Source organism: Felis catus, chromosome D2, assembly GCF_018350175.1.
Source record: "Felis catus isolate Fca126 chromosome D2, F.catus_Fca126_mat1.0, whole genome shotgun sequence".
NCBI classification, from domain to species: domain Eukaryota; kingdom Metazoa; phylum Chordata; class Mammalia; order Carnivora; family Felidae; genus Felis; species Felis catus.
Window position 1 is genome coordinate 59,467,575 of NC_058378.1, and position 24,080 is coordinate 59,491,654.

The 24,080-nt window shown below is 54.9% G+C and overlaps 3 protein-coding genes across 8 annotated transcripts; 2 read left to right on the plus strand and 1 right to left on the minus strand.

The window, feature by feature from the left end:
* Positions 1 to 890: 890 nt before the first annotated feature.
* SEMA4G (semaphorin 4G) lies at positions 891 to 15,076 on the plus strand. Of its 5 annotated transcripts, none has more exons than XR_006587234.1 (16): positions 891 to 1,020; positions 3,956 to 4,435; positions 4,541 to 4,689; positions 4,972 to 5,034; positions 8,314 to 8,412; positions 8,535 to 8,628; positions 8,780 to 8,893; positions 9,079 to 9,248; positions 9,324 to 9,493; positions 9,790 to 9,934; positions 10,076 to 10,298; positions 10,716 to 10,831; positions 10,954 to 11,117; positions 11,285 to 11,346; positions 12,784 to 13,846; positions 13,981 to 15,076. XR_006587234.1 is itself a non-coding variant. In XM_045040580.1 (15 exons), the coding sequence occupies exons 2-15, from the start codon at positions 4,312 to 4,314 to the stop codon at positions 13,611 to 13,613; spliced, it is 2,523 nt and encodes an 840-aa protein (XP_044896515.1). In that variant the 5' UTR covers positions 891 to 1,020; positions 3,956 to 4,311; the 3' UTR covers positions 13,614 to 13,974. The 5 variants fall into 5 exon arrangements, 1 of the variants encoding a protein (XP_044896515.1); XR_006587235.1 differs by having other exon boundaries at positions 13,985 to 15,076; XR_006587236.1 differs by lacking the exon at positions 891 to 1,020 and adding an exon at positions 1,215 to 1,347.
* A 630-nt stretch (positions 15,077 to 15,706) lies between these two features.
* On the minus strand, positions 15,707 to 17,203 carry MRPL43 (mitochondrial ribosomal protein L43). The gene is made up of 3 exons (XM_003994327.5): positions 17,014 to 17,203; positions 16,818 to 16,924; positions 15,707 to 16,690 (listed from the first exon to the last, which is right to left on the minus strand). Exons 1-3 carry the CDS (start codon positions 17,142 to 17,144, stop codon positions 16,449 to 16,451), a joined length of 480 nt encoding a protein of 159 aa, XP_003994376.1. The 5' UTR covers positions 17,145 to 17,203; the 3' UTR covers positions 15,707 to 16,448.
* On the plus strand, positions 17,199 to 22,633 carry TWNK (twinkle mtDNA helicase). 2 transcript variants are annotated; one of them, XM_019813737.3, is made up of 5 exons: positions 17,199 to 19,139; positions 19,304 to 19,358; positions 19,718 to 19,825; positions 20,142 to 20,283; positions 21,439 to 22,633. In XM_019813737.3, exons 1-5 carry the CDS (start codon positions 17,897 to 17,899, stop codon positions 21,757 to 21,759), a joined length of 1,869 nt encoding a protein of 622 aa, XP_019669296.1. In that variant the 5' UTR covers positions 17,199 to 17,896; the 3' UTR covers positions 21,760 to 22,633. The 2 variants fall into 2 exon arrangements, with proteins under 2 accessions (XP_019669296.1, XP_003994377.1); XM_003994328.6 differs by having other exon boundaries at positions 19,326 to 19,566.
* Positions 22,634 to 24,080: the final 1,447 nt, after the last annotated feature.

Sequence of the window (24,080 nt, forward strand, 5' to 3'; positions counted from 1 at the left end):
GGAAACCGCAGCACCAAATGTTGCATGGGAGGACCATCATGGTTGAGTCTGAGGAGTTGGGGAGTTGATTCTGAGGGGGGCTTCCTAGATCGCTGCGGGGTGAGGTGGTTGAGCCTAGGAGGGACAGACAGAATGTCTAATTGCCTATGAGGAGAGTTCACTGGAAGATCTGGAGTAAAAATGATGTTCAACATGAGCTGGAAGGGAAGGAAGGCAGTTATCCGAGTGACCCAGTCCCTGAGGAGGTGAACCCCGTTACTAAAAGGTTTGGTTGAATGGACAGGTACAAACGGTTGTGGCTTATTCAGAAAAAAAGCATTTTCTGTGTGAATTTCTTGCCAAGCTGTTACTTCATCCTTCCAAGCCCAACTCCTTTCACCCACTCACAGTCAAGCTGAAGGACCAGGCAGCCGGAGGCTGTGAAGCTGGGAATCCAGACCCAGTTCTATGTTCAGAGCTGCCCCCAAGGCTTGGCCTCCACCTACCCTGGCCCTCAGCACCCTGGGCAGAGAGCCCAAGAGCGTAGCAGGAACGCAAGAAGTGAGGTCCATATTAGAAGACTGGTCAGAGGGCCCTCGGAAAGTTAAGCCCCCAGAGAACAGGTTTGCAAGTCCCCAGCAGTAGGCAAGTCAGAGGGGTCCTGGGGTTAGAGGGGAGGCAAGGTGGGCCAGAAGCCCATGGAGAGAGCGCAGGGGTGGTGAGGCCACCACCAGGGGGCGATACTGGTGCTGCTGCCCTTGAGGGTGGAGGACGCCAGATGCCCGGAGGCCGTGTGAGCCTTGGCCTCAAACCTTTATTGTGTAGGGTGGGGGGTGCGAAAGAAGAGAGCGGCGCCCTTCCCTGCACCCCACCCTGTCGGCCCCGCCTCCCTGGCCCCGCCTTCCAGCCCCCGCCCCACCCCCGGCTCCGCCTCCACCCCCCGCCCCGCCTCCGGCCGCAGCCCCTTCCTCCCGCAGCTGGTGCTGTGGGGCCGCGGAGCAGCGCGTCGCCGTCTCTATGGCCGGGGATCCAAGCGCAAAGGTGAGAGAGGCAGGGAGCGCGGGCGGCGGCGGGGCCTGGGCCGGGGGGCGGAGGCCAGGCCAGGCCTTCCCCACATCCATTCCACCCTCCAAGCTGGGCCAGGCCTTTCTCACCGTCAAGTCCCGGGTCCTGCTATAAAGGCGCTGGAGGGGCGCGGGCCAGGCCTCCTGCCGTGCAGGGCGCAGACCCGCCACCGCGGAGTCGGGGACCGGCGCGGGGCGGGGACCCGCGTGGCGAACAGTGTTCCCCGGGATCTGGGTCACGTCTCCTGGCGTCCGGCGGGATCGAAGGAGAGCTTGTCCTCGAGCTGCAGCAGTAGAGACAGAGGTTAGATCTGAGGAGAGGGAAGACCCTCATACTGTCCAGGATGATGGAAGGAGAGGGTAGCGGGGGAAGGGCTCTCAGGCCAGAAGAGACGGCCATCCTACTGGGCGGAGGGGAATGCCGCCTACACTAAGCAGGTGGACGTCTGGGATGAAGGTCGAGAGCCTGCTGATCCAACATCGATCCTGTTTTGGGGGGGAGGGGGTGCCTCCGTTCCTCAGTTTCTTGAGCCCTAGGATCTAATACTCGGAAGGTGATCAGAGTTCAGGGGGCTGGCCCTAGGGAGGAACCCAAACTGTGGGACTGGGGGTGGAGTGTGGGGTGTAGACTGGAGACCTTGAAGCCTTGTCGCCACTGGGGGAGGGAGGGCAGCCGCTCCGCCCCCCGTTTAGCCCCGCCCTCCCTCCCAACAGGTTAAATGGAGGCTGAGAGCCCCTGCCCAACTCCCATATCTAGAACGGCAGCATACAGGGGAGTGGAGCGGTGCTAAGTTCCATTCCATCTTTCTTTTGCTAAAGCGAGGGGCCTCCTTCCGTCTGGGTTAGGTACCCCTTCCTTTGCAGAGAAGCCCGTTGCATTTGAACATCTGAGGTCAGATGCCTCCCTACATCACCACACACACACACACACACACACACACACACACACACACACATTTGGAATCTGGCCTTAAAATTGGGACTTTGAGGAAGGGAGGTAGTGCTGCTCTGCACCTCAGTGGACACTGGCAGCCTCCAACCCTGCAGTGAAAACTGGACCCCTGTTTGAACATATGCTGCCTCTGCACACATGTAATTTGTGTGCCTGAGCACTGTGTGAACATACATGTACTTGACCCTTCTGTTAACATGAACATGCCTGACTTACTGTATCAGTGGGTTTGTGTGCATGCCCCTACACATATGTATGTGCACGACCTTTCTGTGAATAGGTGTACAATCCTTCATATGCACACGTGTGGATTTATAACCCTCCTTAACTTCTGAGGCTGTGCGATCTGCTGAATGAATGGATGAGAATATGTGAATAGAGCCTTATTTGTCAATGTGTATGAACGCATCTGGCAGGCCCTTTATATGAGCATATGTGTGCACAAACCTCCCTGTGAATGTATGTGTGCATGACTCTCCTATGAGTACATTTGTGCACAGCCCTTCTGTGAACATGTGTGTATGTGCACCTATTGTGTGCACATCACCCCCTTCTGGACATGTGTGACTTCTGCCATGAACCACACTCTGAGTGGTTTCTCTAACCTGGAGTGTGTTCCTCCTGCCCAGTCCTAGAGCCTGATACCTCATAGCCGTAGGGCTCCCTCTCCACCCCCCACCCCACTTACTTCTGCACTAAGCAAATAGGAGGCCCCAAAGGTAAACAGGTGTGCCTCCACAGTGAGGGGTGGGGCATGGGCAGTTTGCCTGGGGCCTCGTGCTGCCCAGCCCCCAGATGAGGAGCTGACGCCCTCTAGTCTACACTCTTCTCTCCACTCGTACTATATTCTCCCCCTCTGGGCTCTGACCACTACAGTGCTGACCTTTACCTCTTGAATAAATGCTCCAAATTCCTGTTTTCTCTCTGGCCGGATCCTAGTCCTTCCCCTCGCCTCAAGGCCACATAGTTAATATTTGACCTGGAAACGAGGGGAGAGGCCAGTGGCCCTTGTGGCTGTGTCTGTGGGTGTCTGATGAGATTGGGTGGGTCAGGCTTCCTCCACACCCAGCCCAGTCCAGGAAGCCTTCAAGAGCCACCTCAGAGATCAGGCCTATTACAGGGGTCAGGGGAGATCTGCCACCTACTTCCACCCCATCCCCACATGACTTGAGAGAGAGTCCAGGTGTGGAATAGTCTCCAGGGTAAGCCAGGGGAGGTGGCCAAGAGCTCCCATCACTCACCATTTCCATGTTGCTTTTATCTCAACTGGCCTTGCACACTAAAGCATCCTGCATAGACATTACACCTGTGCAGTGCAGCCAGGGGGCCCCAGATACCCGCCCCCCACCATGTCTATGAATGCCTATTTGCAGGTAGGGACACGTGTGGATGCCTAGCCAGAGAGTGCAGTACAGACTCGCATGGGCAGAGTAGAGATGTGCACCCCCTCGGAGAAGAATGCTGAGGAGGAGAAGTGTCTAATTAAAGAGAGATTCCAGAGGGAGCTCTCGGGCCAGGGAAAAGAAAAAACAAAGGGAAAACAGGACAAAATCAACAAAAGCCCATTAAATGTCTCTGCCAAGCTTTCTTGCATAAGGCACCCCCGCAGGCAGCAGGGGCAGCTGCTGCCCCAAGTTTGGTCCCATTGTTGGGAGGAGAAGGCATTCTCTCCGAAAACGGAGCTCCACCCGAGACGGAGGCCTAGCTTAGCCTCTGAGTTGGCCAGAGGAGGGTGGATACTTTGGGTTCGGGTTGGGAGGAGTCTAGGGTCTTGTAAGGAGGGCAAGTTCTACCCAACTTGCATCAGAGCAGAGAAGTGGACAGAGCAACAGTGAGCCAATCCTGACGTAGGAGTTCTGTGGTCCCTCCCACCAGTGCCCCCTGAAGTCTGGGGGTAATGCCATCCACCTTCCACACACACACAGATAAAAGAGCTTTTCTACCCTGTTTTTTTCTTTAGAAAACGGACCTCAGAGAACCAGAACTAGTCCTGCTGTCGGGGCAGGGTGACCCCATCAGTGACCTACAACCCCCTTATGACCCCACAACTCCTTCCCACCATGGAGTTTGTATTTGATGCAGAAAAGCAGTGTGTGATCCATCCCTCCCTCTGACCTCTAACCTGGGATTCCATGGCCACACAACCCTGTGATTCCATGTCCCCTCGATTCCAGGACCCTCCCTGGCCCCATGACCCCTGACCTTCCAAGTGACCTCCCTGGACCTTGACCCCTGTGACTATTCTTGCCATCATACCCTGTGACTGTGGCCCTGGCTCCCCTTGGGGGTCTCACTGGTCTGGGCCTCCCCAGAAAAATGTGGGGAAGGCTCTGGCCCCTCTTCCTGAGCTTCCTCACAGCATCTGCAGTCCCTGGACCCTCACTGCGGAGACCATCCAGAGAACTAGATGCCATCCCACGGATGACCATCCCCTATGAAGGTTAGATGCCCCCCCCCCCCGCCAAATTTGAAACACAGCAGGAGCCAGGTCTGGGAGTGGGGAGGACACCCCAGGGCTGGGCTCACGACTCCCACTCTCCCCAAGAGCTCTCCAGGACCCGGCACTTCAAGGGCCAAGCCCAGAACTACTCAACGCTGCTGCTGGAGGAGTCTTCAGCAAGACTGCTGGTTGGAGCCCGAGGTGCCCTCTTCTCTCTCAATGCCCGTGACATAGGAGATGGGGCTCACAAAGAGGTTAGCCCTTAGAACCTGGAACACCCAGAGGATCTCTGGCTTTATCCACCTCCCTGGGACCTCGATTTCCTGGAAGCCTCGCCAGCCTTCCATAGCCCCCTGGTCAGATAGCATGGCCCTTCCTAAACCACGTCTCCCTTACCATCCAATGCTCCTCCTGAAACCTACCTGTACCCCAGTTTCCCCTGTTCCCTGCAGTCCTATACCTGGTCCCACAGATAATGGTGAAAGGGAAGGGTCCTGGGGTCAACACATCAGCCCATTCCCTTTCCCTGTCTCCAGATCCACTGGGAGGCCTCCCCAGAGATGCAAAGCAAATGCCATCAAAAAGGAAAAAACAACCAGGTATGTGGTCTGTCCTTTCCCCAGCTCCTTTCCTTCTCTTCAGTTGGGGATGTCAAGGTTGGTGGGGACACAGATGGAGAGGTATGGATCAGCCAGTCAGTTGCAGCAACCACAGCAAACACGTGAGTGTAGCCAGAGTGGTGGGCCCTAGGTACAGCACTTCTAATCCAAACAGCTGGTCACCTACCAGCTTGGCCTATAGTGGCATCTGAATCTCTTCTGGGCTCCTGAGTAAGAATCATGATAGAAATAAGTAATCTCTAGTAAATGCTGACTTAGCCATTATCTCTCCTAATTCTAAAATAACCCTATGAAATAGTATTATCCTCCATTTTACAGATGAGACAAATGAGGTTTAGTCAAGGACTAGCTCAAATACCCAGTATTCCACGGAGGGCTGTTAGCGAATTGCCAGTTCTTTCAAGCTAAAGAACAGGGTGTCTGCAGGGGTTCCATGTCTGGCTATGTAACAGATCTATCTGGAGAACTTTTTAAAAATACGCATTCCCAGGGGTGCCTGGCTGGCTCAGTCAGTAGAGCATGCAACTCTTGATCTCAGGGTCATGAGTTCAAACCCCACATTGGGCACAGAGCCCAATGAAAGAAGAAGCCCAAAAAGAAAGAAAAAAAACTATATTCCCTGGCCCAGGGGTTCTGATTCAGTGGGTCTGGGGTGGTGTCGGGATAGGTGTGTTTAACGAGGCACCGCTAAGAGATTTCATCAAAACTGCTGCTGGAGCAGCATGGGTAGGAAGTGGGGCTGGTGAAGCAAGTGGAACCCAGTCACAGAGCACTGCAAATGCCCAGCTAGAGGTATGGGTTTTATTCTGTGACAGTGGGCACGCTCACCATTTGGTACTTTAGAGACTCTCAGACTTTAGTGTGCACAAGAATCACCTGGGTATGTTATAAATGCAGGTGCTAACTCAGTCAGTCTGGGGAAGGGGCCCAAGATTCTGCAATTCTAACAAGCTTCCAGAGGAAGCTGATACTGTTGCTCCCCAAGCCACACTTTGGGTAGCAAGGCTTCAGGAAGACAATTCCCAAAACATGTTCTGAGAAACATTAATTTTCAAAAGGGGGGTTTAATGGTCAGATGAGTTTGGGAAATGCTGTATGCGTAATCCCACAGTGCACAGCAACATCCCTAAGGCCCTGAGAAGTCCCCTGGCAAGGCAGGTTGTAGCCATGGTTTCCAACTTATTTGACCACAGAATTCCTCCCTCATCCCCCCTTATTTTTTTGTTTGTTTATTTATTTAAGTTTATTTTGAGAGAGAGTGTGTGTGCATGAATGGGGGGGGGGGGGCGGGGGCAAGCAGAGGGTGAGGGAGAGAATCCCACACAGGCTCCTCATGGGGCTTGATCCCACAAACCATGAGTTCATGCCCTGAGCCGAAATCAAGAGTCAGACACTTAACTTACTGAGCCACCCAGGTGCTCTCCTTCCCACCCACCCCCATCCCCCCCCAACCCCCCACTTTTTTTTTTCTTAGTGTTTGTTTATTTTTGAGAGAGAAAGAGACAGAGCATGAGTGGGGAGGGGCAGAGAGAGAGGGAAACACAGAATCCAAAGCAGGCTCCAGGCTCTGAGCTGTCAGCACAGAGCCCAATGCGGGGCTCAAACTCACAAACTGAAATCGTGACCTGAGCCAAAGTTGGACGCTTAACCAACTGAGCCACCCAGGGACCCCGACCTTTTTTAATGTAAACATCTTGGGGAAACACTACTAGAGTAATACTAATCCAGGCCCAGGCACTAGATGGATTAAAATGGAGTAAGTCTATGGGACACCTGGGTGGCTCAGTTAATTAAGCATCTGACTCAGTTCGTGATCTCGTGGTTCATGAGTTTGAGTCCTGCAAGGAGCCTGCTTGGGATTCTCTCTCTGCCTCTCCCCTGCCCTCTCTCTCTCTCTCTCTCAAAATAAATAAAAATAAACTTAAAAAAATCCTTCTAAAAAAAATCATAAAATAAAATAGTGAGTCTGGAGGCAGGAAAGGCAGTGAAGGTTGGGGGCATCATGGGGGTCAGAGGAGGAAGGCATGAGCAGGCTAGTGGAGAGAAGGGACCCGGGGAGGCAATGGGATGAGACAAAAAGGCCTGCATGGATTCAAACCCTGGGTAACAAGCAGGAGGAGGAATCATGAACAAGGCAAACAAGTCGGGGGGGGGGGGGGCTTAGCTTGAGGCATTTAATGGGCAGAGAAGAGCAGTGTGGCTGGAGCAGGTGAGGAAGGGGAAGAAGGGGCAGAGCCCTACCATGCAGGGCCGGAAGTGGTAGGCTATGTTCAGGACTCTAGTGGGCCACTGAAGGTTTTTTAAATACAGCAGTGACACAATCTGGTTTAAAATATGCCTTGGAAACTGGGTTGCCAGAGGGTGCTAATCGGTAGAATATCTCTGGAAGGAAACCAGACAATGGTAAGAGCAGTCCCCTTTGAAAGCAACAGGGATAAAAGGAGACGCTCTGTTTACAACCTATCCCTTTGTACCTTCTGAATTTTACACTGTGTACATGCATTCCTCACTCACTGAATAAACAAGTAGCTTTTACAGAGTGGCGGAGGCTTGGGAGAACTGACAGGCAGTCTCTACAGTTGTCCAGGGAAGAGGCAACAGTGGTGACATGGACTAGGGTGGTGGAGGTGGAGGGGGAAGTGGACCACGTCAGGAGACATGACGACAAAGAATCTCGAGGAAGGACTGAACATGGGGGTGAGGGAGTGGGAAGCAGCAAGGATGACTCCTGGAATTGGCTAATAAGATGGATGGATGAAGTGAGGTGGGAAAGACTGGATGAACAGGTTTAGGAGGGAAGATGCAGGTTAGGGAGGAGGGAATGAGCTAGCTATTGGGTGGAGAGAGGGCAGAGCCTGGGGATACATTTGGTAGTGTCACCCTACAGGGGGTGTGGGAGCTCCAGGACTAGGGGACACTGCTGAGGAGGAGATGTGAGAGAAGTATCTCAGGGTGGTGGGAGCCCTGGGGGCCCCCGAACTGGGGGTGCGGAGGGCTGCAGGCAATGCAGAAGCTGGCAAAATGTGTCAGGTAATCCTGACAGTGAGATAGAAGACTGAAGAGGGGTCAATGCCGCTGGGAAGCCCGAGGACAGTGGGTTCCAGGGAGTAGTCTGTGTTCCGGGCAGTGAGCAGGCCCACTGGGAACTCAGAACTGTGTCGGGTGGGTGGGGGCAAGAGCCGAACTACAACGCTGGATTAACGGAAAAGGCCTCTAAGCAGGCTGGGGGCTCACAGCCCTCCCCCACCTCCCCCCCAGACGGAGTGCTTCAACCATGTGCGATTCCTTCAGCGACTCAATGCCACCCACTTCTATGCATGCGGGACTCACGCCTTCCAGCCTCTCTGTGCAGCCATTGTGAGTAGGTCTGCCCCAGCCCAGCCCTTATTGCTGCTCCCTGGCCCTGGACCAGTCTGAGCTTGGGCCATGACCCCTGCCTGTCCTCGAGACCACTGACTTCTGGCCTCGTAATCCTCCAGGATGCTGAGGCCTTCACCTTGCCAACAAGCTTTGAGGAGGGGAAGGAGAAGTGTCCTTATGACCCAGCCCGTGGCTTCACAGGCCTCATCATCGGTGAGCATGCGCTCCTCCCCACCCTGGCCCCTTATCCATCAGCGTGCTCTTTGGGGGACACGGACCTCGTTGCTAGGACTTGCCACTGATATGTGTTATGTGCCTTATTGTATGTGACGTGTCTGTCACGCGTGGCATGCCTGTGCTCCAGATGGAGGCCTCTACACAGCCACACGGTATGAATTCCGGAGCATCCCTGACATCCGCCGAAGCCGCCACCCGCACTCCTTGAGGACTGAGGAGGCTCCGATGCACTGGCTCAATGGTTAGGAGGATGAGGCACAGGATGTTGGGGGGCAGGGGACTATTCATCTTTACTCCCTTGGGCAGTTGACATCCCATCCCCAAATTCCCAGGTGAGCCTGTCTATTCCTGAGTGTGGTTGAGTGAGGGGTAGTGGAGGGGATCCCCATCCTGTCTCAGGGGCCACTTGAACTGCCCAACCTGCAGATGCTGAGTTTGTGTTCTCCGTCCTGGTACGGGAGAGCGAGGCCAGTACAGTGGGCGATGACGACAAGGTTTACTACTTCTTCACGGAGCGGGCCACTGACGAGGGCCCCAGCAGCTTCACTCAGAGCCGCAACAGCCACCGTGTGGCCCGTGTGGCCCGTGTGTGCAAGGTGAGTGGCACCAAGTTTGGGCCAAGAGTGTACAAGCGGAACTTCTGACGCTGACCCTGTGCCCTACCTCCCCAGGGAGACCTAGGAGGAAAGAAGATCTTGCAGAAGAAGTGGACCTCCTTCTTAAAGGCGCGTCTAGTCTGCCACATTCCACAGTATGAGATGCTACGTGGTGTCTGCAGCCTGGACACGGACACCTCAGCACGCACACACTTCTATGCGGCCTTCACGCTGACCACACAGTGGTCAGTGCAGGGACAGTGGGGACACAAGGAAGTGGGGACAGCCTGAGGCCTGGAGCAGAGGTCAACGAGGAGAAATAGGATCCCTTGCGGGGAGGCTGGCTGCAGAGAGAGAATTCCAGGCACATCCAGCTAGCCTGGAGCCAGAGGCCACAGTGGCCTCCTGACCCTTAGGAGAGGCCCTGAGGCTGAGAGCCGGGGTTGGCCAGGGTTAACAGTGAGCTCCAGGCTGGGGCAGGTGGCAGGGGGGCAGCCTCCACCCACTGTGGCTCAGGCCCCTCCCCTATGTCCCTTCCTAGGAAGACCCTAGAGGCCTCAGCCATCTGCCGCTACGACCTGGCCGAGGTGCAGGCTGTCTTCGCAGGTCCCTACATGGAATACCAGGACGGTGCCCGGCGCTGGGGCCGCTATGAGGGTGGGGTGCCGGAGCCCCGGCCCGGCTCAGTGAGTGCCCAGGCCTGGGGTCAGTGCTGAGTAGACAGAACCCCCGGGAGGGGCAGGAGGGCCTAGCCTTGGGGGGGGGGGGGGGGGAGGGCACGCAAGCAGTAGATTCCTGAGGTTCACTGCCTCTGTCCCCCACCCCAGTGCATCACAGATTCATTGCGCACTCGCGGCTACAACTCCTCCCAGGATTTGCCATCCCTCGTCTTGGACTTCGTGAAGTTGCACCCACTAATGGCTCGGCCCGTGGTGCCCACACGAGGACGGCCCCTGCTGCTCAAGCGCAGTGTGCGCTATACACACCTCACAGGGACGCCTGTCACCACGCCTGCCGGACCCACCTATGACCTGCTCTTTCTGGGCACAGGTACTTTTGACCCCTGGCCTGGGCCCTTTGGTAACTGCTGACCTGGGTCCTTGATCCTCGTTGACCGCTCATCCCCTGAATGACTTTTGATCACAAAACCCTGGTGACCAATGATGTTGATTCTTCAATGAACACTCACTACTGACCCCCAGTGACCACTGGCTCTTGGTAACTGCGGATTCCTGTCACCAACCACAGTGATATTTGACCCTGATCACTGTTTTTAGACCCAACAATTCCTGCCATGACAAGCCCAGAGTTCCCAGCCAGGGAACTGTTCCCAGTCCTGAGTAACTGTTACCGGCTGAATCCTTGTCCCTGACGTCCTGGCTCCCAAGCTACTCCCATTGGGCTATTGCAGGGGGCTGAAAACAGATTCCATTTCTGGGTTCTGACCCTCTGCCCTTTCCATACCAGCTGATGGCTGGATCCACAAGGCCGTGGTGCTGGGTTCTGGGATGCACATTATCGAAGAGACACAAGTGTTCAAGGAGCCCCAGTCTGTGGAAAATCTGGTCATCTCTCCGATGCAGGTAGCCTCTGACCCACTACTTGCCAGAATAGGGGGAGGGAGTGGGTGGCTGGGCAGTGGCCGTGTGTGTCTGTAGCTGGGAGTTGGGGGTGTTGCCAACCAGCTTTCCTCTCTGGCTCCCAGCACAGCCTTTACGTGGGGGCCCCTAGTGGTGTCATCCAGCTACCACTGTCTAGCTGCTCCCGCTACCGCTCCTGCTATGACTGCATCCTGGCCCGGGACCCCTACTGTGGCTGGGACCCCAGCACCCATGCCTGCATCATAACCAACAGGTCCCAGGGTAGCAGGTAAGAGGTGGTAGGGGTGTGAGGGTCCCGTGTGAACAGGGGATCAGGGCCTGAGGGGAGGAGGCGGGCCTGCTAGCTGGAGGGGGAGCGGGGGGCGGTTGTTGGCAACAGCATCATTGACTTCCACTGGGGAAACTAAAGCTCAGTTCCCCTGTTCGTGAGTTTAGGACAGCACTGATACAGGACATAGAGAGAGGAAACCGAGGCTGTGAAGGCAACAAGGACACAGGTAAGTGACAGGCATGGACGTGTGTAGGCCTGGCTGCATAGCCTGTCCTCTACGTTTACTGTCATTTGCCTGTGCGTGTACGTATCTGAATGGTTGTGTCTGTGTGCTTTCAGCGAGGATGTTCCAGCACAGTGTGGCACAGAGTAAGTGCTCCACAGACATCTGCTGCCCTAAAGGATTATAAATGAGGAGAAAGGCTCATGACATAAAAGTTCTTTTTGTCACACCTGAGCTTATAGCCAAGTGTGTGCTGGCGGGGGCGGGAGGGGGGGGCAATTCAATGATCACACAAGTAATTCTTTCCATTGGTTTTTGCTACAAAAGGAATACTTGCAACTATAACAAGGATTTGAAGGACAATGAATACTCCCCTGAGGAAGATCAGATGACTGAGCTGATACCTAAAGGAGGAGCGGAAGTTAATAGTCATACTAACATGTACTGAGTACTTACTCTGTGCCAGGCGCTGACCGAACACGTACACACACGATCTCTCTTATGCTCACAGCATTGCTAGGAGAGAGGTGCCACAATCCCCATCCCTATGAGGGGCAATCTCTCTGAGGTACAGGGAGAGTAAGTACACTGCCCAAAGTTAATAAGCTATTAAGTAGTGGGGTCAGAATTCAAACCTGACCCCGAACAGTCTGACTGGAGTTTGTGCTTTTCATTACTTCTGTGCTCTTTCCCCCTGGCCAACCAGCAGAGGGCACAGAGAGGGGGGTGACATCCAAGCAGAGGGGACAGCAGGCCGATGAGCTTGGGGTGTTTGCCAAGAGGCTGGAGAAGTGGGCAGGGACCATGTTGAGGCGGGGAAGTGGCACAATCAGTGTGGTGTTTTTAAAAGGTTACCCCACTCCTGCATGGAGAATAAATTACATGGGGGCCAGAGTGGGCCAGCAGCTGGGGAAGGAGAGAAGTGAACAGGGCTGAGATGGATTCTGGAAGCAGAATCCTGGTGAGAATTAGACACGAAGGTGAAGGAGAGAGAGAGGCAAGGGGACTCCCCAGTTTCTGACTTAAGCAGCTGAGTAGTTACTGGTGCCATTCACTGTGACAATTCAAGGAAAAGACCTGGTGTAGTTTGGGACAGAGACTTTGGTCTTAGTTCCTGTGCCATGTTCAAGAGACCTCCCGTGGAGATGCCCTGTGTGTGGAAGATGTTCAGGTCTGTCGATCAGGGGAGAACTCTGTGCTAGAGACTGAGCTTACAAATCATTGGCAGATCGCAGGCACGGAAACCACTGAGACGGGCCAATGCAAACCTTAAATGGGAACACAAACGCAGGAGACCTCATTCAGTTGTCACCATGATTCCAGATTTGCGCTTGGTGCTAGGGACATAATAGTGAACCACCTGACCTGCCATCTCCAACGCCCTCCCTCAGATAGACAACACTGACCACTCCTCTCACCGCCCCCCCTCCCCACCTCCAGGGCCACCACCACCACTGAGAACCCGCTCTGTCCTCCGAGGTGATGATGTTCTCCTGCCCTGTGACCAGCCATCCAACCTGGCCCGGGCCTTGTGGCTGCTCAATGGGAGCATGGGCCTGAATGACGGACAGCATGGCTACCGCGTGGGCGTGGATGGGCTGCTGGTGACAAACATACAGCCTGAGCACAGTGGCAACTATGGCTGCTATGCTGAGGAGAATGGCCTCCGCACCCTGCTGGCCTCCTACAGCCTCACAGTCCGGCCGGCCACTCCTGCCCCAGCTCCACAAGCCCCTGCCATGCCCGGGGCACAGCTGGCACCTGACGTGAGGCTACTGTATGTGCTAGCCATCGCTGCACTTGGCGGCCTCTGCCTCATCCTGGCTTCCTCCCTCCTCTATGTGGCCTGTCTTCAGGGAGGCAGACGAGGGCGTCGAAGGAAATACTCTCTGGGTCGGGCTGGCCGGGCAGGGGGCTCTGCTGTGCAGCTGCAGACAGTTTCAGGCCAATGTCCTGGAGAGGAAGACGAGGGTGATGATGGGGAGGGGGCTGGGGGCCTGGAAGGTGGCTGCCTCCAGATCATCCCTGGGGAGGGAGCCCCAGCCCCACCGCCTCCGCCGCCCCCACCGCCACCGGCCGAGCTGACCAACGGGCTGGTGGCACTACCCAGCCGGCTGCGCAGGATGAACGGCAACAGCTACGTGCTCCTGAGGCAGAGCAACAACGGAGTGCCAGCAGGGCCCTGCTCGTTTGCTGAGGAGCTCAGCCGCATCCTGGAGAAGAGGAAACACACACAGCTTGTAGAGCACCTGGACGAGAGCTCTGTCTGAGCCCAGCCTCCTAGGACAAATGCTCTTCCAAGCCAGCCTGTCTGCCCCAGGCTGGGCTGCTGCTTCCCCAACACAGCCACTCTACCTTCACCTCCCTCCCTCCAACTCCAGGCCCTTCTCCCAACTTTGTGATGTCCCTGTAGGGCTGGCAGAGTCAGGCCCAGCCAAAGTCCCCTCCTCAGTCTCCACAGACCCATCTGTGAGCAGCCCAGGCCCACCGGTGCTCCTCAGAGGTGGGTACTCCCCCAGGACGTGGAATTCTGTAGACCCAGCCCCAGTTCCTATTCCCTTACCCCAAGCACTTGGGAGGAGAGGATGCCATCTTCCTGCCCCATTTGTCCGTTCAAATCCTTCCTCTTTCTCCCAGGCAGGGCTCTGCAGGTCCAGATGACCTCCAGGTCACCACCCTCTGCGTGGCCCTATGTGCTGGATGGTCCCGAAACCAGACAAGACCTCTGCCAGCCACCAGAGCCACCTGAGCCCTGCATGCATTCACGTGTGCACACGGATGAATGTCTATCAGCTGGGCTGCAGGGCCCCCACCCCCATCTCCTGGAACATTGTGTTTCATCTCTCCTGGACTTTGGGTACCCTTCCAACGGCCATATCCCATCCTATCTAGGTTTCTCTCCTAGTCCCAGCCCCATGTGGTGACCTCTTTGGCAAAAGCTTGGGAACAGGCCAGTCTGGGGAGGTAAGACTGTGTCATTCCCCTCTTCTTCCTTAACGTGCAGCCCTCTTTGGTCAACCTCCTCACCCCCTTGGTCACTCTCAAGAGTGACAGACAGAGCCCCAGGCATGTCCCTTCACACACACGTGCTTACATTTCCACTTGCATTTCTGAGCCTCCCTTTGCTGCCTCGGACCTGTATCTGTTGGGTTTGGTCCATGGACATTTCAGAGGGAGAGCCCTCTCCCATTCAGCTGTCCTCTCAGACATTTCCCTAGGATGGGTGACCAACACTGCAATGAGCCAGCCTCCCTTTTGGGGACCAAGCATTTGCTACCCCCAGACCAGAGCAGGGGGAGGAGATCTGATGTCTCACCTGGCACATGAAGCCCGTTCTTGGAACTATGCAAAGGGCAGAGGCTGGGAGTTTGGATGCTTGGCTCCCATCCCTGTCCTACCTCACCGGGGCACTTTCAGGGTCCAGGGGCCTCTGAAGTCTCCAGGCCCATATGGGACAATCAAATCCTGACTGAGCTCCCCCATTCCCCTTGGGTGAGGATGACTGTTATTTTTGTAGCTGAGAACGTGGAATCCCACGGGTTTTTACTGCCCTTCACCCAACTTCTCCCACCTCCACCCCACAATGAATGTATTTATTGTGAGAACGGCTACACTTCTTTAGGAATGCCCCCACTCACCACCAAGGTGGGCAGAACAGGCATGTGACAGAGTGGGGAGCCTGGGCTCAGCTCCTCCCCCTCCTGTTGGTTAATAAATACCCTCTTTCCCCACAGCCATGTGTGGTCCGCTTGGTCTAGACTGGCCTTCCCCTGGTCACCAGGGGGCAGGCTTCTGATTCTATGGAAATGGTGCTGCAGGGTTGGCTCTGCTCCCCATAAAACCATTTGCAGAGGAAACTGGGATCCTCAGGTTCCATCTGACTGCCCTGAGTGGATACACAGGCCTTTATAACGTTCTCACTACTCACTGATCATGGTGGTATGGGCATGACAAACAAAATTACAACACTTCAAGAATTCATACAAAGGTTTCTAGGTTTTTACCTCCTAGCTCTTTTCCTCACTATTCCTCCCCCTTGTTTTGGCTAAGCCTAGAAGATGCTCTCTGTTTATCAGCTCTCTTGCTCATCCCCAAAAGCTTTTCAGTCCCGTCCCTCCCCCCAACAAAGGGACAACATGAATTCATTTCTGCAGAGGGGCCTGTCTTGGGGAGTAGTTAGTAGTTAGGACCAGGGCAAGCTTGTTACCAGGGACCTGGCCTAAGAATCAGTCTCCAAGGGTTAGGACTGGATAATCACATGGCCTCTAACACTAACCATCCTGAAGGGTTGTATGTTCCCCTTCTGGTTTTAGGATAATGAAAAATGGGGCTAGACTTAAAATATACACATATTTTGAAGATCTCAAGTGTAACTTTGGGCAAGTTTATTAACCTCAGTTTTCTAATCTAAACATTTACACGGATGTAAAGTGACTGTCCTAATGCCAGGTTCGCAGCAGAATCTAAGGTGCTAGCTCTCTCTAGTTCAATGGTTGCAGAAATAGGACATGGATGGGAGGGGCACCTGGGTGGCTCAGCCAATTAAGCATTCACTTTGGCTCAGGTCATGATCTCAGTTTGTGGGTTTGAGCCCCACATTGGGCTCTGTGTTGACAGCTTAGAGCCTGAAGCCTGCCTTGGATTCTGTGTCTCCCTCTCTCTCTGCCCACCCCCCCCCCCCACACACACTGTCTCTCTCTCAAAAATGAATGTTTAAAAAAAAAAAAAAGAAAGAAAGAACTGGGACATCAGAGATTCCTCAGAAGCCAGTCTTGAAACCCCACACCTGGATTTGAGATTACTATTATCAGTCTGGATTACAGAGAAATAAAAGCCTATAAAATCCTTGAAGAATCAGGTTTCAAGGATGTCAACTGGGCGATAATTAGGAGACTTAACAAAGTCACTGCCCCGCCTCCTATGCAACGAAGACAAGCAGCTCTTCTTTATCCCAAGCAAAAGCTTTGGCGTCAACTTCCCTTTTGGTGGCCTCCATCTGCCTGCGTGGGCTTGGAATCCCCTGAACCAGAGAGGAAGAAGAGGAAGAACCACCTCCACTGGGGCAAGAGTCCAAAGCCTGGGATTGGAGTTGTTGGGGTAACTCTTCATGGCACTTGCACCTGGGCTGGGGCAGCATCCTGGACTTCTCGCGGGCGCAGCCCGCCCAACGTTGTCGGTTTGTTGGTGAAGGGGTGCCACTGGCCCTGGATGCTAGGGCTGTCCGTGTGGAAGGGCTTACGGATGCGGATCACTTCCAAGCCCGACTGGTCCGCCAGTTTCTGCACCAGCGTCGCAATCTCCGCCACTGACTTGCAGTGGATGCTCTCCTCGCGCACAGCCCCGTTAACTGGCCGAAGGGAGGGGGTAGGGGGAGAGGAAGAGGATGGATCAGGGTAAGACGAAAGGAAGGCGAGCCGGCGGGGCACCCCCCCCCCCCAGATGCCGCCCTCCAGCCCTCGTCCGACCCCACTCACGGTACTCGGCCACTACTCTGGGCACACAGCACGGCCGCGAGTTCACGTATATTACGACCCCCGGGTTCCGTCGGGCGAAGTCTGCCACCTCCCTTTCCACGAACTCCCTGAGGAAGCCCAGAAGAGTAAGCACGGCGACCCCCGACCCTGGGCGACCTCTGCCCCGAGAGCACCCCGCGCCCTGCGCCCGGCTCACCTGGCGCCGCGGGACGAGGGCGCATCGCGACTGAGGCTAAAGCTGAGACGCTGCAGCTGCTGCACGTAGCGACCCAGACCGTTGTGGAGGACACTGGCCAGGAAGCGGCTCGGGGTCCCGCGCGCCGTCATGGCTACAGCGCCCAGGCAGCCCAACCCAACCCAACCTCGCGGGACGGGGGCGGGACGAACGCTGGGACTTCCGGTTCCGGGAACACACGCGGCCGGGGAGTTTTGCTTCCGCGGTCATGGCCCGGGGCGTGGGACAGTGACCCACGTTGCGGTCGAGAGGGGCGAGAGGAAGGTGGTGATGCGCGGCCACGGTCGCAAGCGGCACAGCTCTTGGCAGTAGAGTCGAGGGAGGACCCGGGCGCGGGGGCGAGGTGAGCGCGGGAACCGGCGGGAGCCGCCGGGTGGCGCTCTACTTGTGGTGAGTCCTCTTTGAAGGAAGGAGCGGCGAGGAGAGCCTCGAGTTGGGGGCTAGCGCCTTGAGGCCAGGAAGGGCTCAGGCGGCGGTAGAGATGAGGACGACCAGGAGATCCCCTGGAGGGGCAGGAGTGGTAAAGAGATGATCTAGACAAGGCACAGCGGTGAGGGGCAGTGTGGAGGGTCGTAGAGGTGAGGTGGCTGCACAGGGCCATGGAGACAGAGAGCCAGATAGAAGCCCACGGACGTGAAAGGGTCCTGTAGATGGCCATAGATGTGAAGTAGCAATGAACAGGGGCTGAAGAGGATTCAGAGAGATGTTTATGAGGGAGAAGTTGGAAGAAAGAAACCACCTCCAGTGGGCTCTGTAGAGTGCTGCGCCGAGGATCCCTGGGGTCTGACCTAGCGAAGGCCCCCCGAAGGCATTTCAAGTAGTGACTTCCTCGGTTTGACTAGGAATGTGGGTACTCCTTCGAGGTGGGTACCCCCTCCGTATCCTGCTGCCGCTGCGTGGGGAGTGGATGGGTCGCAGGGGCCTGCCCAGAAGCCTGGCCCCAGGCCCTCCTCGAAGACGGTACAGGAAGGAGGCTCTCCCAGCCTTGGAGGTACCAGTGTTGCCTGTAACTGCAACTGAAATCCGCCAATATTTGCGGGCACGTGGGATCCCCTTCCAAGATGGCCACAGCTGCCTGCGGGCACCCAGCCCCTTTGTAAAGGCCTTGCCGCTCAAGGACCAGAATGGTGCTACTGCTTCCTTCAGCCTCTTCATTGACAAGACCACAGGCCGCTTTCTCTGCATGACCAGTCTAGCAGAGGGGAGCTGGGAAGACTTCCAGGCCAGTGTGGAGGGACGAGGAGATGGGGCCAGAGAGGGAGTCCTGCTCAGTGAGGCCCCAGAAGTGGAGGACAGTGAGGAGGTCCGGAGGATCTGGGACCGAGCTGTACCTCTCTGGGAGCTGCCTGAGCCGGAGGAGGCCCAGCTGGCTCGTGTGATGTTTGGCCTTACCAGAGTGACAGATGACACGCTCAGGCGTTTCAATGTGCGGTATTTGCGGCCAGCTCGCAGCCTTGTCTTCCCTTGGCTGTCCCCTGGAGGCCTGGGATTACGAGGCTTGAAGCTACTGGGCGCTGAAGGCCAGGGAGATGGAGTGCACTACAAGGAAACCACCATTCCCCGGCCTGGGGTCTACTGTAATCTGTTTGGATTACCACTGATCAGTCGTCGAGATGTTGAGGTGGTACTGACGAGTCGTGAGCTGGACAGCCTGGCCTTGAACCAATCCACAGGGCTGCCCACCCTTGCCCTACCCCGAGGAACAGCCTGCTTACCCCCTGCCTTGCTCCCTTACCTCGAACAGTTTCGACGTATTGTGCTCTGGCTAGGAGATGACCTTCGGTCCTGGGAAGCTGCCAAGTTGTTTGCCCGAAAACTGAATCCCAAGCGATGCTCCTTGGTGCGGCCTGGAGACCGGCAGCCCCGGCCCCTGGAGGCCCTGAACCGAGGCTTAAGTCTTTCTCGTATTCTGCGTACCGCCCTGCCCGCCTGGCACAAGTCGATCGTGTCTTTCCGGCAGCTTCGGGAGGAGGTGCTAGGAGAATTGTCCAACGTGGAGCAGGCAGCTGGCATCCGCTGGAACCGCTTCCCAGACCTCAATCGTCTTTTGAAGGGACATCGGAAGGGCGAGCTGACAGTCTTCACAGGTGAGCCTTGGGAAATCACTTCTTGGGGTAAGAGGCAGAGGATCAGGTGATGAAACGCATGTGGGTTTGGGCCATGGCAAATGTTAAAGAGGAGGCTTCTCCCAACTTTGAAACCCTTGCTCCGGGTCTTAATTTTAAGGGTAGAACTTTCCTCCCTTACCCAGGTCTGTATTCAACCCCCTGCAGGGCCAACAGGCAGTGGGAAGACCACATTCATCAGTGAGTATGCCCTGGATTTGTGTACCCAGGGGGTAAACACGCTATGGGGTAGCTTTGAGATCAGCAACGTGAGACTCGCCCGGGTCATGCTGACACAGTTCGCTGTGGGGCGGCTAGAAGAGCAACTGGACAAATACGATGAGTGGGCCGACCGCTTTGAGGACCTGCCTCTCTATTTCATGACTTTCCATGGGCAGCAGAGCATCAGGTGAGATTCCAGGGCCGAGGGTTTTCAGAGAATGGGGCTGCAGGAGAACAGATCCCCAACAGAATTTTCAGGAATGCTGGCTTTTCTGCTGGGATGGTCTAGAGACTGCTTGTAACTGACTCTTGAATTCCTTGCTTCTTCCTCTTCTCAGGACTGTGATAGACACAATGCAACATGCAGTATACGTGTATGACATTTGTCATGTGGTCATCGACAATCTGCAGTTCATGATGGGGCACGAGCCGCTGTCCACAGACAGGTGACACCCTCTTGTGTAGCCTGAACGCACTTGAACACGCGTGTCTTTGTAGGCAGCTGGCCCTTAGGCACACGCTGTGTTCTTGATTTCTGACCTGTGTGCCGGTACACACCACCCTGTGTGTATTTCTGCCTTCACAGACGTGTGGGTTGTGGCAGTGGGAAGTATGGAGAGGAACCTAAGTGTGAGTTCTTGGGTAGAGTGAAGTAGTGTGGGTCTGTGGCGTGGGGAGATGCGAATGAATCAAGAGTGTGTGTATGCTCTTGTGCTTCTGTCTGTGTCCGATAACCTCTTCGCTTTGTTGGGGTGGGGGCAGGATTGCAGCTCAAGACTACATCGTCGGGGCCTTTCGAAAGTTTGCAACAGACAATAGCTGCCACGTGACACTGGTCATTCACCCCCGGAAGGAGGATGACGATAAGGAACTGCAGACAGCGTCCATTTTTGGCTCAGCCAAAGTGAGTGGCTTTTAGAGGAGCCCAAGCTTAGGAGGGTAGAGGGGGCAGGTGTGACCAGGGATGGCCCTCACTCAGCCTTAAATCATCTTGACTGTCCACTTAGAAGAGGCAGGAGACAGCTGTCGCTGCCTTGGGGCCATGACATGAGGAATACGTGTGCTGGGAATATAAAGGCTGATGATAGTTGGTCCTTTGCCCTCCTTGTCCTCTAAGAGCGCACATCATCCAGTGGGGAAAATAGCAAGACCGTGATTATAACTCAGTATGATAAGAGCTACAGTAGGCAACACAGGCATTGGGGGAGCCGCGAAACATCTGAGTCAGCCTGGGACATCTGGGGAGACTTCTTCACCCATTTGGGGAGAGGAGGTGTCAACAAAGGTTAGATTGAGTTTTGGCAGACAGTAAGTGCTAAATAATCGAATAAATGGGAGGGCCTCCTGGGCAGCGGGACCAGCCCAGTCCTGGAGCTTCCAGGGGTACACTGAGTGCCTGTTACATGGCAGGCCGGCTGGGCACAGGGCATACAGGGTGGGGAGCACAAACTGTGCCACAATGGAACAGACATGGAGCTAGGGAAGAGAGTAACACAGAAGTGGGAAGATGATGGTTCGTTCTTTGTTTATGGGGATCAAGAACGGTCTCTGATAAAGTGTGACATTCTTTTAATTTTTTTTTTTTTTTTTTAGCGTTTTATTTTTGAGACAAGGAGAGACAGAGCATGAACAGGGGAGGGGCAGAGAGAGAGGGAGACACAGAATCTGAAACAGGCTCCAGGCTCTGAGCTGTCAGCACAGAGCCCAATGCGGGGCTCGAACTCACGGACCGCGAGATCATGACCTGAGCCGAAGTCGGCCGCTTAACCGACTGAGCCACCCAGGCGCCCTAAAGTGTGACATTCTGATAGAGACCTGAGTGATAAGAAGCAGGGGTTGAGTGGGGTGGTGGGCTGTGGAAAAGTGTTACAATCAGAGGGAATGGCGTGTACAGAATCTAGGGCAGCAGTGAGTAGTCAAGGAACTGAAGGATTCAGGTGGCCCCAGGTTGTGGTCAGTAGTCCATGGCTTTGCCATTCTGCCCTGGACCCTCAACCTTCCTTTTTACTTCTCATATGTCTTCTCACTGCTCCTTCCTCCTTTTGCCCCCATCCCCCAGGCAAGCCAGGAAGCGGACAACGTTCTGATCCTACAGGACAGGAAATTGGTAACTGGTCCAGGGAAACGGTATCTGCAGGTGTCCAAGAACCGCTTTGATGGAGACGTAGGTGTCTTCCCACTTGAATTCAACAAGAGCTCTCTTACCTTCTCCATACCACCAAAGAGCAAGGCTCGGCTCAAGAAGGTCAAGGATGACAATGGGCTAGCGACCAAAAAGCCCTCTTCTGGCAAAAAGGGGGCTGTGCCCCAGAACTCTGAGACTTGCTTGGATCAGGCCCACCAGCCCTGCCAGCCAGACCCCTCCAAGCCCTCCAGGTGAAGGCCGTTCAGAGCCGGACACTGAAATGAGCCTGGCCGGACAGGCAGGGGCATAGACTTTTTTAGCCCTCTGCCAAGACTACCTCTGTCCTGTGGGCCTAAGCTAGGGGTCCTCCACGGAGGGGTCTAACCTAGGGCAGAGTTCCATAGTGAGAGACTTGAGAACTTCCTGTGTGCCAGGCTTCGTTCTAGGTCCTGGGAATACAGCACTGACAAGACAGATGAGCTCCCTGCCTCCCTAGAACCTGCAGTCTGATAAGCAAGACAAGAGAAATAATGAACAAACACAAAACGTATTTTTAGACAGTGAGATACACCATGAAGAAAAGAAAACAGGGCAATACGTACAGCCTAGTGTAGATTAAGGTCGGAACAGATATCTCTAAGCAGAGGACATGGGAGATGGGGCTTAAAGGACTAGGATTGAGCCGTGTGAACATCTGGAGAAAGAGGGATCCAAGCAGAGCGGAAATGAGATACAGAGGCCCTGAGGTGGGAATGAGCAAATTGAGTTCAAAGCAGTGGGTTCAGGCCCCCTGAACGTAGAAGGGAATAGAGGACTTCTTGCCAAACTCAAACCTAGGCTTGTGGAGGCAAAGGGTGACATGGTGGGTACCAGACTCCTCTGTTGCCCATTCTGGACCCTGCCATGAGGTGGCACTTCCTACCATTGATTGGATCCTAGGTGCTTGACCCTGTAGTATCAGGGTCCCAAAGGTGGAAGCTGGCCAGAGAGCCATGGAAGGAAGCGGAGCCCAGAGTGCCTGCCACATGGACACAGATTCCATATTCTGTCACCTCAGACCACTGGGGTGGATAGTCATGACTTTTTGTAGAGCCTTTTCTAGTTTTACTGAAAACAGTTTTTCCATGGCCTTGGTTTCTGTGTTTTTTTCTTATTTGTCCACCAGGTGTCTCCCCAGTCTAGAACTGGATTTTCCTCTTGTTTCAATAGGGAGTCTTAGCTGTGCACTCCCAAGGAAACAGGCATTAAAGGGCCTTCACCCACACAACCCCTTATACCTCTTCTTGGCTTAGGGATGACAGAATGGTGTCTCTTTATCCTTATCTTCCCTGAAGATCTCCATGTGATCCCTGGCACAGGTGTGGGTCACTGGGCCACATGTCTAGGCCCTGCCTGACCAGCTGTTCCTCAGTGATAGGAGCCACTCACTGACCTGAGTGCGGGTTCCGCATGCTGCCTTCTTATCGGACTCCCCATCCATTTGCCTCATCCTTGTACACTCAGTGTTTGTCTTATGTCAGTATGTGTCAGAACTCCTAGGATTCTTTAAAAATGAAGAACCTAGGGCCTACTCCCCTCCCCCCACCAACACACACACACAGATGTTTCTGATTCTAGAGGTTTGAGAAAAGTTACAGGATTTCTCGTCTTTAACAAGTACTGAAGGGGATTGTCATGTAAGAGACTTGTGAAAAATAGTTCTAAATGATGGCACTTTTCCATCTCACTTCCTCTGATACCCTTAAGCCCTATTTTCCCTTTAGATTTGCATGCAAGAGTGGTCAGAATGCCAGGTGTCCTGAGGGAGCTGGGGAGAAGCCTTTTGTAAGGGTAGGCGGAGGTTTCCTGCTCCCTCCAGGCAGGGCTGCCTTATCAGGTTCCCGCAGTCCACCTAAGCGGGCTTCTGGGGCCCTGTGGAAGGCTCTGGGCTCTCTGGTCTGTTGGGTGTGAGAACTATGGCTACAGCTGACTCCTGAAATAGACCGTGGAACAAAGCTGTTCTCTGGGGAAGAACCTGTGGGGGAGGGAGGGGGTAGTTCCTCCAGGGCCTCCCTTCTTGGGGGTCTCCCAGACTGGCTGGAGCCAGGCCTCCTAATCCCGCAGTAATCATTCCCAGCCGCCGGCTGGTCTAGGCCTCATCCAGGGTCTATAACAACGTCAGCCATGCCTTCCAGATGCACACCACCAGGTCAGTCCTACCTCTAAGGATGTGGGTTCTACATCCCACATTCTGATCTACTGGGAACTCCCGGTGAGTTCTCAGGAAATCTCTGAGGTCCCTGTGAATTGGTGATAGAGGGACAGACACACACTTGCCTGTTTGTCTTGCCCCACCCTCCTAGCAGACTCCCTGCCCGGCACAATCGAGAATAATGATGGGGGGCAGGGGAAGCTAATGCTCCCCCAGCCCTCCCCCTACACAAACACATTCCATTGCACCCCTGTCTTAAACTCCTCACATCAAGATTAGCCCAAAGTATGTTCAAGAGTCCCAGGAGCCTAGAAAGCAGTGGGGGAATCCCTGGGAGCCACCGTCCCTGTACCCAACCAGAGCAGATTAAGTCCAATTACCCTGG

Excerpts from the sequence above, each read along its gene's own strand:
- SEMA4G (XM_045040580.1), top strand. The coding sequence starts at position 4,312 with ATGTGGGGAAGGCTCTGGCCCCTCTTCCTGAGCTTCCTCACAGCATCT. Across the intron at positions 9,249-9,323 it reads GTGTGGCCCGTGTGTGCAAG|GGAGACCTAGGAGGAAAGAA; the intron begins GTGAGTGGCACC and ends CTACCTCCCCAG. Across the intron at positions 11,347-12,783 it reads TGAAGGCAACAAGGACACAG|GGCCACCACCACCACTGAGA; the intron begins GTAAGTGACAGG and ends CCCCACCTCCAG.
- MRPL43 (XM_003994327.5), bottom strand. The coding sequence starts at position 17,144 with ATGACGGCGCGCGGGACCCCGAGCCGCTTCCTGGCCAGTGTCCTCCAC. Across the intron at positions 16,925-17,013 it reads CCCTCGTCCCGCGGCGCCAG|GGAGTTCGTGGAAAGGGAGG; the intron begins GTGAGCCGGGCG and ends GGGCTTCCTCAG. Across the intron at positions 16,691-16,817 it reads CAGAGTAGTGGCCGAGTACC|TTAACGGGGCTGTGCGCGAG; the intron begins GTGAGTGGGGTC and ends CCCTTCGGCCAG.
- TWNK (XM_003994328.6), top strand. The coding sequence starts at position 17,897 with ATGTGGGTACTCCTTCGAGGTGGGTACCCCCTCCGTATCCTGCTGCCG. Across the intron at positions 19,140-19,325 it reads CGAGCTGACAGTCTTCACAG|GGCCAACAGGCAGTGGGAAG; the intron begins GTGAGCCTTGGG and ends AACCCCCTGCAG. Across the intron at positions 20,284-21,438 it reads CCATTTTTGGCTCAGCCAAA|GCAAGCCAGGAAGCGGACAA; the intron begins GTGAGTGGCTTT and ends CCCATCCCCCAG.